At 44.9% G+C, this 14,711-nt stretch overlaps 1 protein-coding gene across 1 annotated transcript in view; it reads left to right on the forward strand.

Annotated features, from left to right (window-relative positions):
- PTPRZ1 (protein tyrosine phosphatase, receptor type Z1) overlaps positions 1-14,711 on the forward strand; it is a 194,514-nt gene that overhangs the window by 100,442 nt on the left and 79,361 nt on the right. Inside the window, exons 3-6 of the mRNA XM_015412036.1 lie at positions 6,056-6,235; positions 8,574-8,725; positions 10,971-11,066; positions 11,342-11,408. Coding sequence (XP_015267522.1) covers positions 6,056-6,235; positions 8,574-8,725; positions 10,971-11,066; positions 11,342-11,408 — 495 coding nt within the window. The remainder of the gene's footprint in view (positions 1-6,055; positions 6,236-8,573; positions 8,726-10,970; positions 11,067-11,341; positions 11,409-14,711) is intronic.

Here is a 14,711-nt window from a genome sequence, read left to right on the forward strand (position 1 = left end):
CTGTCTGGTGCCTCCCATCATTTCCTCGCCCCCACCCTGGCCGCCCACTCACCAGAGCTCCCCCCGACCAGCAGGAGAGCAACTCCCCCTAACAGCAGCTGCAGACTGTGCTGGGCTGCGCTCATTGCCGGAGCCTCTCCGCGCCCTCGGTGCACCCTGGCCCCCGGGATGAGGTGTGCTGGAAAGCGGAACCTGCGGGGCATGGGGAGGAGTTTGCATAGAGCTCTGGCCTCGTCGGCTCCTCCTGCCAGCCTGTGGGTGCCGGTGGGTGGCTGGGCGGGGGAGGGAGCCTCACGCCTCAGCCTGCTGGGCTCTTCCAAGCGAGTCCCGGCCCGCTCCCCGCCCGGCGCCATCTTCGGACTCCGGCCAGGGAAGGCGGGAGGGGAGTGGAGGGAGGAGGAAGAAGCGCCCCCCGGGGGAGGCTGAGCCCCTTCCTGAAAAGTTTGGGAGGGTCTGACGCTCCTCAGCCCCCCTGCAGTTTACGCGCCTGGGCCCATCCCAATGGTGGCCGGCAGTGGGGCCAGGATGGAGAACCCCCCTCTATCACTGGTGCTTTGCAACGCCAGGTCTATTAACAACAAAACTACAATCCTTCGGGATTTTGTACAGGAACAACGAGCTGACCTGGCGTGTGTGACCAAGACCTGGGTGTGGGAGGGTGAAACGGTAGCTTTCACTCAGCTTGCCCCACCTGGTTCTCGGTCCTCCACCAGTCACAGACTAGGGGGCGGGGGGAGTGGCTATCTTCATTCGGGAGGCTTACTCCTTCAGGGTGCTTCCATCGGTGGAGATTGCGGGCGTTGAGTGTGTCGGTTTGATGCTGGAGGCTGATGAGAGTTTGGCAATCTGGTTGGTGTACCAACTACCTAACGCACCAGCCAGTAGCCTGTCGTCCCTGCTGGAGGCCGTATCAGGCTGGGCGTTGGAGCACCCTAGGCTGATCAGCTTGGGTGACTTCAATGTCCATGCTGAGTGAGGACGCGACCTCCAGCCGGGCTACGGACCTGGTGTCATCCACGGCGGCACTGGGACTCTCTCAATTTGTCTCAGCTCCCACACATCGGGCCGATCACATGCTTGATTTGATCTTCGCTGCGGGGGTGACGGTGGACCGGATCACTGCAGAGGCAGTGCCATGGTCGGACCACCTGGCCCTAAAGGCCCATCTGAATGTTCCACCCCGACCTTGTTTAGGCGGCGAGTAGATTTTTGCTCGCCCGCAGTGCCAAATGGACCCAGTGCAGCTCCAGATGGCCCTGTGGGATCTGAGGTGCATTGGATGAGCGGTTCCGTTGGATGAGCTGGTGGAGGACTGGCATGTCCAGCTCTCCTCAGCCATCAACGAGATCACTCCCAGGCGCCCTCTCCACACTCGTGTTAAGCGAGCGCCTTGGTATACCCAGGAGTTGCGCGAGCTGAAGCGAGAACTGTGATGGCTAGAGAAACGATGGCGCCAAGCTCGTGACGAGCCATCAAGAACATCTTATAGGATGCTTATGAGAGCCTATGAGATGGCAGTCAAAGCCGCAAAGAGAGATTTCTATGGGACCACGATTGCATCTGCTAGCTCACGCCCGGCCCAATTATTTAGTACAATTCGGTCTTTGACAGCTCTGCCACAGGGCAGGCAAAATTTTAGGGAATTGGATATTGGCTGTGAGGCATTTGTTAGCTATTTTGCAGACACAGTCTTGGTGCTCCGCCGTGACCTCCCCGCCACAATTGAAACAGATAGTGAACTTGAGGCCCCTTGCACGCCTTTGGTGCTGGGTTTAGAGTGTTTTTACCTAGTCAGTCTGGAGGAAGTTGACAGATTGCTCGTATCTGTGTGTCCAACCACATGCGACCTTGATCCGTGCCCCTCCTGACTCATTAAGGTGGGCCACAAGGGGTTCCAATGTGCCCTGCGGGAGATTATCAACACATCCCTCTCGGAGGGAGGGTTCCCTGGGGCACTCAAGGAAGCGATGGTCTGCCCTCTCTTGAAAAAGCCATCTTTGGACCTGCCAAATTGGGCAACTATCGGCCGGTGTCCAATTTGCCTTATTTGGGCAAACTTATTGAGAGTGCAGTGGCGTTACAGCTACAGGGCTTTCTGGATGATGCTTCTGTCCTCGATCCCTTCTAGTCCGGCTTTCACCCGCGTCATGGGACAGAGACAGTGCTGGTTGCCCTGACTGACGACCTCCGTAGGCATCTGGATTGGGGTGGTGTGACGGCACTAGTGTAGTTAGATCTGTCAGCTGCGGTTGAACTCTGCCCCGGATGACCCCGGGCGTTACAGGCTGTGGCTGGGTGGCTCAGATTGAGCCGGCTGAAACTAAACCCGGCAAAGACGGAGGTCCTGGACCTGAGTCGGATCAGTTCAGGGTTGGGGCTCTCTCTCCTGACCTTTGATGGGGTGCCTTTGGTGCCAGCGTTGGAGGTTAGGAGTTTGGGTGTGCTCCTCGACTCCTCTTTAACGATGGAGGCCTAGGTGGCAGCCACTGCCAAGTCGGCCTTTTACCATCTTCAGCTGGCTTGGCAGTTGGTCCCCTTCCTTGACCACGATGACCTGGCCACAGTGATCCATGCGACAGTCACCTCGAGGCTAGACTACTGTAATGCTCTTTACTTGGGGCTGCCTTTGTCGCAAATCCGGAAGCTGCAGCTAGTGCAGAACGCTGCAGCCAGGCTGTTGATGGGTCTCTCTAGGAGGGATCACATTCAGCCTGTGCTGAAAGTGCTGTACTGGCTGCCGATAGCATACCAGATCCACTTCAAAGTGCTGGTTCTTACCTTTAAAGCCCTGTATCGCCAGGGCCCGGCTTACCTAAGGGACTACCTTTTTCCATATGTTCGCCCAAGGGCACTACGGTCAGGGAGCCAACATCTCCTGGAAATTCCAGGTCCCAGGGATGTTAAGTTTGCTGTTACCAGAGCCAGGGCATTTTCGGTGGCGGCTCCTACCTGGTGGAAGGAGCTCCTGGAGGAGCTCCGGGCCCTGCAGGACCTTTCTCAGTTTCGCAGGGCCTGTAAGACGGAGCTCTTCCACCAGGCTTTTGAGTAGGAGCCGCCGCCACCACTATTCCACCATCGCTATTTATGCATCATCACACCACTACCACCACTATGTGGTTCCATCAGGGTGCAAGGTGACCCTGGAAAGAGAAGGGATGACAGGCTATTGGAACGTTGCCATTGGATTAAGATCTACCCCATCTTGTGACAAATGGAGCACTGACACTTTTGAGTTTGTATTATATTGTTTTATTCTGTTTTATGCTGTTTTTATCTGTTTTAACTTTGGCACTTGTGCCTTGCTGTTAGCCGCCTTGAGCCTTTGGGGAGGGCGGGATATAAATCCAAAAATAAATAAATTATAAGTTTAGGCAGCAGTAGAACTTCAGTGTACATAATTTATATTGTAAGTATAGCTTAAAAGTTGATACAGTCTGGCATATAAATAAACCATAGCTAAATTACTTTAAAATCAATGGGGTATGGCAAAATGAGCTACATTGAGTTGTTGCCCAAATGATTATGAAGCCTAAGTGGTAGTTGTATTTTATTACCATGCTGCTGGGAGGAAGCAAATCTTTCTTCCCCTTCCCATTCTTCCAGCAACTTCCTGTGACACCCCAGAAAGCACTATTGGAAGAAGAGGGGCCCTCACAGAGAATAAGTCATGTGGGTGGTGGGGGACTGCAATAGGGAGAGAAATTGGGTGAAATCACCCTTTCTTCCTCCTTTGTCAGTGGAGGGAGGCTGGTTCATCCCTTAGTATCTTGATGAGGCATTATACGTTCTGGAGCTTTATGTTTCATTCATGTCCTGCACCTTGCTCTTCAGTCTTAACAAGCTGAAAGCCCCTATTCCCTCCAGCCCCTAATCCTCAAAACAGCCATAATGGTTCCTTAAAGAGGGAACAAAGAACTCACTGCACAGCCTCATTTAATTTGCCTCTCTTACAGCAACTGCTCCCCCTTTTCTGTCTTCCAACTGTAAGAGAATCTACCACCACCACAGAAAAAAATAGAAGCTGCTCATGCAGGTATTTCAGAGCCATGCCTAAAGTGGGGATACAGGCTTTGCTGCCACCGCCAGAAGACATCCAACCCACGTGGTTCCTAGACTGGCATGGTCTCTTTCGCTGCTCGCGACACCTTCCCCCACTCTGGGCTCCTGGGGTGGGCCTGGCCACTGTACTGCCACCACAGCCTGTGGCCACAGCCCTGATGCTGCTGTGCGGCTCGCTGCAGCCATTTTCTCCACCAACCGCCTCAGCTGGCTGCCCCTTCTCCACCGCCAGCCTCCTCCTCCAATGGTCTCCTGGGTGAGTTCCCTATGGGAGGTCTGGGGGGCATCCTTAGGTAACAGGGGGAGGATGGGTGACAACCCAGGCTCTCCCAAATCTCCAGGCAACAGATGGGGGCTTCCCCTGTTGAAGTGGCACCCGATCCCAGACATGCTGCTCCCCATTTCCCAGCTTTATTCTGCAGTCCCTTTAAACAGTGCTTCCAGACACTCAGCTGTTCTTGCAGCTTTCTGCTCTGGCCAGGGCCTGGCACAAACCCCATGAACTGCCTTAAAAGTTCATGGAAGTCTGTGATGGTGGACCTGTCACAAACTTTGGTTCCCAAACCACAAACAGGGCAAAAGTCATCACAAATTTTGTTTTGTGGTTTGGTTCGTGCCCATCCCTAATCAGTGCTATAATGTTGCTGCAATGACAGTATAAAATCATATTTCATAATACCCTTCTTAGAGTCATTTTAAATATTTCAAAAAGGTTCATGGTACAACATTTACAAGACTTTATCACCACAGGATTTGCATTAATTATCAAATATTTAAATTAGAGAAATAAAAATATTCCTGTGGAAAACCTAGGGCCAAGCAAGTTTTCTTACCAACCTTAGCTTTGCAGTCCTAAAAAGCTTCCTTAAAAAAAAAAAAGCTGTATTAATCAGCTGCTTCTGCTCCAGATGGGCACCTAATAATTAATACTCATGAATGAATAGTTTACTTTTTGCCTCTTAGCCATTTGGTGGTACCTCATGTTTCTTATTAAACCAAGTGCCTGTTTACTGGAAGAATAAAACATAGCGGGACATTTAGGAGAATGGGTAGGGACAGATAATTAGTGCGACAGGCAAACTAATGAATATAATGTGCAAAAATACAATTATTATTTGGAAATCAGATCACGTAGAAATCAAAACATAAAAATATTAAATTTCTGAGAAGTTCTTTATTCCACAGTGGATAATTACATAATTGGTTTATTTATTTATTTATTTATTTGCAAAATTTATATTCTGTCTTTCTCCCTCATAGAGTTATGGAGAATTAAAAGTCTATTTTCCAAAGTTTATTCAAGGCCAAGGAAGTAGATATTTAACCATTGTTCCAAATGCTCCAGCACACATTGTTCAAGAGTACAAACTTAAACTGGGGTCCTGGAAGATGGAAAAAAATGTCAATAGTAGAGGGCAGATAACATGTTAGTCCATTTTCACAAAAAGTCCTAGGATTTATAAGAGCTGAGGCTTGTGGAAAGCCAGTCAGGAGGAGATCTGTTAGAATAATAATAAAATGGTTACAACAGCTAGGAATTCGGGATTTACCCATTTTGGTACCCTTTTTTGGATATATAAGGATAACTGAACACATGATGAAGGGATAGGACAGAGAAGTCTTGTTATCTAGATAACAGACAAAAAAATACATATGACCTTTAGGATTGACCAAAATGGAGTTTTGCACTTTTAGAATGAATGTCAATCTGACACCACTTTAGAAATATCTGGTAATATAGATTAATCACACACTCTGTACACACAAGACTTGCATGGGCTAGAAGCTGTCTTCTGATGGTCTCGCTTTGTGGATGAAGCAGCTTTTTGGTGTAGGGAAATATTAGGATGTCTGCTGCCTCATCTTCTGTAAAAACTCAAGCTAAAGGTTTTCCTGAATGAGCATTAAGTTGCATAATTTATTGTCTCTTCATAAAACAAAATATTTTTGTGCAAATTTATTTAAACTGTTTACTTGTATTGTTTTCAATGTTTAGGAACATTAAATCAAACATTTTGGGGGAAAAGATATCCAGCGTGCAATGGTGCTAAACAGTCGCCTATTAATATTGACGAAGATCTAGCTCCAGTAAATGTAAATCTTAAGAAATTGCAATTTCAAGGCTGGGAAAATGAAACATCAAATGACACTTTAATCTACAACACTGGTAAAACAGGTACATTTATATCTGCTGCTATTATTTAATGTTAATGAAATTTGTTTTGCTTTAGAGGTTAAAGATGTGTAAGGGTTTTTATATGATCTCTCGTGTTACTTTTTTAGCATGTGAAATTAGGATTTTTGCAGCTTTTGGGAATTTAGCTAGTAACAGCACTCAAGCATCAAGTCAAAGTGAAATTATATACATCAAGAAAAATACCCTTGAAACCACCTGAATAGCATAAATCCAATACAGCATGTTTACTGAAGATAATGCTCTGAGTACTTTCTACTTAATAATTATGTCTGTTAATAATACCTATATTTGACACAATGATATGCTGATATACTGATGTTTACACAACTTACATGTCAAGTGATTTAAAACACAAGTTTGCAAAGATGGTTACCATTATATTTGAGAGATGCCAGCTGTACAGAAGCCTATCATTAATACATAGGGTGGAATTCAAAAGAAGTAACATCACCCTACTGCCAGCCACAAGTGTGTATCAGAGAGTGTTGTGAGCCATATAAGTGGTCAGTAGATGGGTACTGTTTGCTGCTGAAATCTGATATGTGGGCTTTTACTCTTTGGGATATTCCTGTTAGGAAAGGCCTGTAGGCCTCTCAGTGGGCATGGATTCAAAGAAATACACAACTGGATCCACCTGATCTGCCTTAAGGTATTTTTCAAAAGGCAGCTTCCCGTGCTGTATTACTTCATGAGAAATCTGTTTGGGGGGAAGAGATTTAGGGGAGTTTTCCAAATAGTCTGTAGTATAGCATGTTACATAGCATGAGCATTCCTTTTTGCTCAAAAAAAGAAAAAGTGCCCTGACCTAGATAGCCTAGGCAAGCTAGGGTTGCCAAGTGGTAATAGAGCCACCAGCAGGGGACTCCCGGCTGGTGGATGGAGCGTGCATCCACGTCGCCCGGAAGTGACGCGGGCACGCCAGGCATGCCGGGGGCGGGGCCACGACCATCCGAGGGAAAACCATAGAGTTTTCCCTCGGATGACCGCGGCCCCACCCCCAGCGTGCCCGGTGTGGTCACGTCACTTCTGGGTGACGTGCACGTCGGGGTGGAGTTCCCCTCAGGGCCCGATCCGCCAGCAGCGGGGAACGGGCCTCTCCCCGCCCCCCGGGGGGACTTGGCAAGCCTAAGGCAAGCCCAGTCTTCTCAGATCTTGGAAGCTAAGCAGGCTTGACTCTGGCAAGCACTTGGATGGGAGACCTCCTTAGAATACCAGCAGGTTTTTTTTTGGGGGGGGGGAATCTCTCTGAATATCCTCCAAGCTCCAAGTAGGGATCAGTCACCAGAGGTTACCATGACTTCCAGGTGCACATACACTTACACATATGAAAAATACCAAAAAAGAAAAGAAAAGAAAAAGGTAAGACATTGCACTGTTCATGCCCAAGTGTTTGGGTACTGTTCTCTGGAACCGAGTAATAGAGTTTCTTACATTTTTATTTCAACATTCTTGCTAATAATTGTATTTTAATGCTAAATAGTTCTCTGTATTCTTTTATGAGTTGGATGCTAATTCTGTATAATGAAGCTATAGTTCTATGACTGAAAATCAATGATATTTGGGTTTACTTTTGTTATTCCTTAAAAAAACACCTTTTGAAAGAAATGGGAGCCTTTTGCTGCTGTTTCTGCTGCTGCTAATGCATAGGCAAAGTTGTATACTGTTGGACAAAACCATATTGATTATATTAAAATATTATTTATTTGAATAATCTCCCTTTGACTTACAATAAAACAGATGTCATTTAGTTATTATTCATGATAAAGTTCAAAATATATACTTATGACTGTGCTGTGCGGTAGAGTATAGAATTATACTCTAGGTTCAGTGTCCTAATAATAGGAAACCAACGCTATTGGCAATGCAGATTCAGTATGTACAAAAAGCTCCAGATGGTTACATAAGGGTTTTTATTTGAGATGAGATGGTTGGGAGGATGGCAAAGCTACTGGTACCCCTTTAGCCAGTCTGAAGAGACTCTTTGGACCACCATTAAGCTGTCCATGTTAGAACAGTCCAGTGTTCACAGCCAGGAATTTTGGCTGCAATCCTAAGAACACTTTCCTGAGCGTAAGCCCCATTGAATAAAATGGGATTTACTTCCAAGTAGATGTGCTTAATATTACTCTCTTTGCCTCCCAAAGAGGCCACAGCATATGCAAGTCATGAATAATACTATCTGTAATACTGAATACAGTAGGATATCCTTTATGCTGATTTTTATTATTCCCTCCACTTCTAATATTAATATATTTGAACCACAGATTTTGTTTCCCTTCTTAACTATGATAAATGACAGCTTATTTTTTCTCTTTAGTGGAAATCAATTTGACAAATGAATACAATGTTACTGGAGGAAGCTTAGAGGGTGTATTTAGAGCAAGCAAGATAACATTCCACTGGGGAAAATGCAATGCATCACATGATGGATCTGAACATAGTATAGATGGAAAAAAATATCCTCTTGAGGTAATAAATATGGTGGATTGGGATCACTACCAAAATGGAGATATTTCCTATGTGTATATTTTCTTTTTTAAAAATAATATTTAAATGTCCTAGTCATGTACAGGGATTTTAAAGTATGCACTTTATTTCATTTTTGCTCTCTTAAAACTTCTTTAATTTTTTCAAGATAGCTCTCTTCAAGTAGTCTGGTCTAAAGTTTTAGGGGAAATTTTGATGAAGGTTATTCATTTATTTAGATTTTATCCCATTCTCTCTCTCTCTCTCTTTTATAATATTATATCATATCACATATCATATTATATATAGGGTATGGCTTATCTCCTTCACCTCAGTCGTGTTGTCATAGATAAGGCTGAGAGAGAGTGACTGGCCCCAGGTCACTATGCTGGCTGTCAAGATAACATTTACAAGGGCTGCATTTAATCTCCTCAAATATCTCTTAAAGTATTCTGCTGTTGAAGTGAATGGACATGAAGATAGGGAATGTCAATTAAATTGATCGAGTAATTAATTAATTAATTAACTTCACCTGTACCCCACATGTCTTCCCAATGGGGACCCAAAGTAGCTTAGATCTTTCTCCTATATTTTCTCCTGAGTGTGTGTGATTTGCCCAAGGTCATCCAGCAAGCTTCTATAGCAAAGCAGGGATCTGGGCATGGATCTCCCAGATACTGGCTCAGCGTGGCATAACTCATTCCCCAGCAGTTGTGAGTGTAGGAAGCTACTGTTAACAACCATGTATACTCCCCCCACTCATAAGAGCCCTCCTGGATCAGACCAGTGGCCCATCTAGTCCAGCATCCTGTCTTACATACTAGCAAACCAGTTCCTCTGGATGGCCAACAACAGGGCATAGAGGCTGAGGCCTTCCTCTGATGTTGCCTCTTGGCTCTGGGATTCAGACGCTTAGTACCTCTGAATGTAGAGGTTTCCCCTCAGTCACCATGGCTAGTAGCCATTGATAGATTTATCCTCCTCATACATCTTTCTGCCTCTGGTATTCCATAAATCTAGGACATTTGCAAATCATAGTTGTTTTGATGGCAAGCCTTAGAAGGTAAGTATAAGCATAAACTCTATTCAGGAGAGTAAAACAGATTTGGCCACCTTAACAGATGATATGAAGAGGAGAGGAAGGTATTGAAAGGCTACTTAGATTTTCTCATTAACTTCAGTTCAACTGTACTAACAGTCTTTAAATTATTTAGAGGTCTAGTACACATTTTCACAACTATCTCCCTGCCCCCTGCCACACGGACACACAAAGGTTTGACTCATACTTTTGAAAATAGGGTACAAAATATTCAAATCATGCATAGTAACACCAGTTAAGAATGATGCAACTATATTTAAATGGCTAGTTTCCCCTGCAGTAAACATGCAGATGGGTGTGTTGTCTCTTCCTGTTAACCTTTTTCATTTTTAAAGCAATTAAATAAGGATCCACATTCAAGGCAGGCCTAGATCATCTGAGCGGAACTAGGCTCACCAATGACCCTTCCCCTTCTCCAAAGGGCGAGGCTGTGTATTGTCTCTTACATGTTTACGTTTAGAGGCACTTTCACAGCTCCAAGTGGGAGGGGGAAGTGGGAGCTTGTCCTGGTCATGCTCAGCTGTCAAGATTCTCAGAGCACTTCTGAAGCTCAGTGCAGCTGGGAAGCAGAATCCTTGCAGTTCCCAGCAAGGAAACCACTTACAGCATAGTCCTAAACAGAGTTACACTTTTCTAAATTCACTGAACTCAATAAGCTTAGAAGGGTGTAATTCTGCTTAGCATTATACTGTTAAATGTGCTGTTGTTCAGGGTTAAGAAAACCTTGTACGTATTGTGCCTTTACATTTGAATACATTTTGTACCAGAGTTTAAATTTGTGTAAACTGGTACTTAGTAAGTCTACAATCTAGATAATTTCTGCCCTTTTGATAAATTATTTGATTGATTTGAGACAGTACATATGTTTGTATGCCCTGAGGTTCTCATCAGCTCTACCACCTCTGTTATCTGCAGGAGACACTAACGGCTTCCAGTCCTGTTTGCAGGATTTGCTAACTCTTTTCAGTCTGGGGCAATGTGTGTTTTCATGCCTTGTTTGGATAATTTGGAACAGGGTCCTTTGTGTTTCAGAAGGGTTTTATGTGAAGTAAACCTATATATTCTATGTAGTAATTTTTGTCTTTATGAATTTATTTTCAGAGAACTTAATGGATAATTATGAAATAAAATGTTTTTTTTTCTTTTCAGATGCAAATCTACTGTTATGATGCAAATCAATTTGCTGATATAGATAAGGCAATTGAAAGAAATGGGAAAATAAGAGCCTTATCAGTTTTATTCGAGGTAATCATTGTTCATGTGCATTGGGTCCACCTTTGAAATATAACATTTTCAATCTTAAAGATAAGAGTTGTACAGTAGTATGTATGCATACATTCTTGCTCATTCATTTTGCATGAAAAAAGCTACCCTTATCCACTTCCATGTTTTGTCATGTACTCAAAAATTTTCTTTATGTGCAAAATAGTAATACAAATAGTTATATAGTTTTAAAATGAGAAAACTGATTAAAATTTGAATTCTACTTAAGAAGAAATCATCCAACTTTTTTTCTGCAGGTTGGTCTGGAAGATAATATGGATTATAATTCAATTATCGATGGAGTGGCTAGTGTTAGTCGCTTTGGTGAGTCTGTGGTATAACTGGAGAAACAATCTGCATAATTACCATTACCCGAAGAGGATTACCATTATTCTTGTTTCTGCAGATGGCATTATTCTACCTGAGTACACATTTTAGACAGTAAATATGATGGCTGCCTGCAGGTATTTCAGGCCTTAACAAAACACTATAACTTAATGAAAGCATTTTGCTCATTTCTCCTAGTAAGGTTTAGTGTTGTAAGATAAGAACAAATAAGTACTACTAAATTTAGAATAGTTATTGGGATTATGTGAAAAAAACTTAACATTTTATTTTTTAAATATCAACACATTTCACTACTGGAACAAATGAGCACACAATTTTTCTTGTGCACAAGTAGACATGCAAGAAAAAATGCCATGGTTGCCACCTGTTCTAAGTCAAATTTATTGTATTCTCACTTGTGTTTCCACTTGCACAAGATATTGTGCAAATTGAGTCACCTTGAACCACAAGGAAAGGCAGGATAGAAATGTTTTAATAAATAATTAAACTAATTTCTGGGCACTATTCTATAGAAGAAGGAAAGCGCTACGTGTTGCACAAGACCATGCACAAATAATATTGTGCTAAATCCATTGTGTATCCAGTTATGCATTGCTGGATACAAGCCTTTGTGAGTACCCAAAATACAAAATTATATATAAAACTAGGAATAAGGCCTGTTGTGGGAATAAGTACAATGAGCTCTAGAAAGTTCAATTTGCTGTGACAACCTCAGCAGGGTATAATGTCACAGAGTCTACAGTTTTCTCCAAGGCAACCCCATCTCCTTCCCAGCTAACCATCAACCTACCATTATCTGCCCCTTTGACTTCAGCTGACTTCTGCCCTCCCTTCTGCAGAGCAGTTGTAATTCTGAGTGATCTCCATCCCTCCCCTGGAGATTGGCAACATTGGTTCCCCAGGAGGAAATGGTTGGTTTGGAGGGTGGAGTCTATGGCAGTGTACTTGTCTGAGGTTCCACCCCTCCTCAAACCCCACCCTCTCTGGGCTCTACCCCTCAAATCTCCAGGAATTCCTTAACCTGGAGTTGGCAACCCTATCTCCTTCCCAGCCAACCATCAACCTACCTTTATCTGCCCCTTTGACTTCAGCTTTCCATCTCCCCCTCTTCCCTGCAGCCTCTACCTAGGAAAAGTACTATCTTTCTCTGCAGTGGGGACCCAAGCAGGAGGGAAGCAACCTCAGCAGAGTATAATGACACAGAGTCCACCCTGCAAAGCAGCTGGTTTCTCCAGGGGAACTGATCTCTGCCATCTGGAGAGCAGTTTTAATTCTGAGTGATCTCCAGCCCTCCCTGGGAGATTGGCAGCAGTGGTTCCCCAGGAGGAAATGGCTGGTTTGGAGGGTGAAGTCTATGGCATTGTATCTGTCCAAGGTCCCACTCCTCCTCAAACCCACTGGTTTGGGCTCCACCCCTCAAATCTCCAGGAATTTCCCAACCTGGAGTCGGCAACCCTATCTCCTTCCCAGCCAACCATCAACCTACCTTTATCTGCCACTCTGACTTCAGCTTTCCATCTCCCCCTCGCTTCCTGCAGCATCCACCTAGGAAAAGTACAGCTTCTGTAGTGGGAACCAAAGCAGCTTACATCATTGTCCTCTCCCCCTTTTGATCTGCACAGTAACCCTGTGAGGTAGGTTAGGCTGAAAGTCTGTGACTGGTCCAAAATCACCCACTCAGCTTCTACAGCAAGAACCTGGATCTAACAGACCCGGCTCTGAAGCACTGACTGCTACGCCTAGGGTAGCCAACCTCCAGGTGGAGCCTCAATATCACCAGGTATCACAACTGAACTTCAGACCACAGATCTCTCCCCCCCTGGAGAAAATAACTGCTTTGGAAGGTGGGCTTTATGGCATTCTGTTCAGCTGAGGTCTCTCCCCTCCCCAAACCCTGGCTTCCATAGACTCTACCAGAAAATCTCCAGGAATCTCCCTACCTGGAGCTGGCAAACCTAGTCAGAACTGGCCCCAATAAGTTCCTCACAAAGGCCTGCAAAGGGTTTCCTTCCTTTGTCTGAACCAAGCTTCATTGCCTACTATGGCAAAATGGGCTCCAGTTTACAACTCAGCTGTTTGCCTTCCACCCTCGTCCCGTGGGCGTATCTCACTCCTTAAGTTCACTGCCACCACTCATGGAATCGTCACTGCCTTTTTAAAGGGACAGTGAGACCCCTCTGGCTGAATCTCCCTATTTGGAGATGGAATCCCCAGTCTTTGGGTGATCCCTGGAAAGTTGGCAACCCAAGGGTCTGGCCTTTCTTTGCTTCCAAGAGCTACCTCCTCCCTTTGGTATTGTGCAGAGCAGGGGAGACTATGTGGTCAGAGCACAACACAGATTATTAGCCCAAATTAAAGTATTTAATAAACTATTTACACAATTATGCAGCACACACACACTATAGGAGTAAGCACACACTATGAACCAACAGGTCATAAATCAACAGTGGTTAAACGCAATCCTCTTCCCCTACACACAATAGTCTCTACCTCTGGAAGTTGTGGACTCATGATAGGATCATTCCTTGGACCGGCCTCTGGCTGTACTTCAGCCTCTCTCTGTAGCCCAAGAGAGCAGGGAAACTTCCATTCATTCCCCAGTCCAGCCAACTGTGGAGTGGCTGAATTTCTGCTGCCTCCCAGGGATGAAAACTGCCTCTTCCCTGGATGGGCTGCAGTTTATATTGATGCCGCCCTGCCTGTTGGGACAGTCCCTGTTTTCCCTCACTTTTTGGCCTTGGGGCAGCTGGGGACTGTAGGCCAGCAGATGAGGAAGCCCCAGTTAACCCAGTGAGTGATACCACTGCAGGCCCCTCTCTGGAACTACAGCTCAATTAAACCTGATGGGGGAACATTTTAAACAAATAACCACAGCCATCTTACAAACACAGGTAACTGCCATTTCATGACACCTACCAACTGTGGGGAAAGTTAATCCCACACAGGAGGCAAGGAGGAAAAGTGTCTTTGTTTGCCAGTAATTCTGACAGGGCACAGTGGCTGAAGGGGAGTGGGCGGGGAAGAAGAGCAGACCCAGCACCCGGCCAATGGCATGCGAGTACTCTGGAGTGATGGCTGATGGGCCAATGGCTGAGGGAGTGCATGGAATGTTGCCACTCCAAAACAGAATTATTGTATAGAGAGATGTTCAGAAAACAAAGACCAAACTGATGTCAGTGACAGTATGGTTTAAGTAGGTGCTTGGTTTGAAATAAAACATATGAGAAGGTCACATATAGCATTTTTAATGAAGGAAGCCCTGTGATGTTGTAACTTCCA

This window comes from Gekko japonicus, unplaced genomic scaffold (assembly GCF_001447785.1).
Source record: "Gekko japonicus isolate JY-2015 unplaced genomic scaffold, Gekko_japonicus_V1.1 scaffold1122, whole genome shotgun sequence".
In the NCBI taxonomy this organism is placed as follows: Eukaryota; Metazoa; Chordata; class Lepidosauria; order Squamata; family Gekkonidae; genus Gekko; species Gekko japonicus.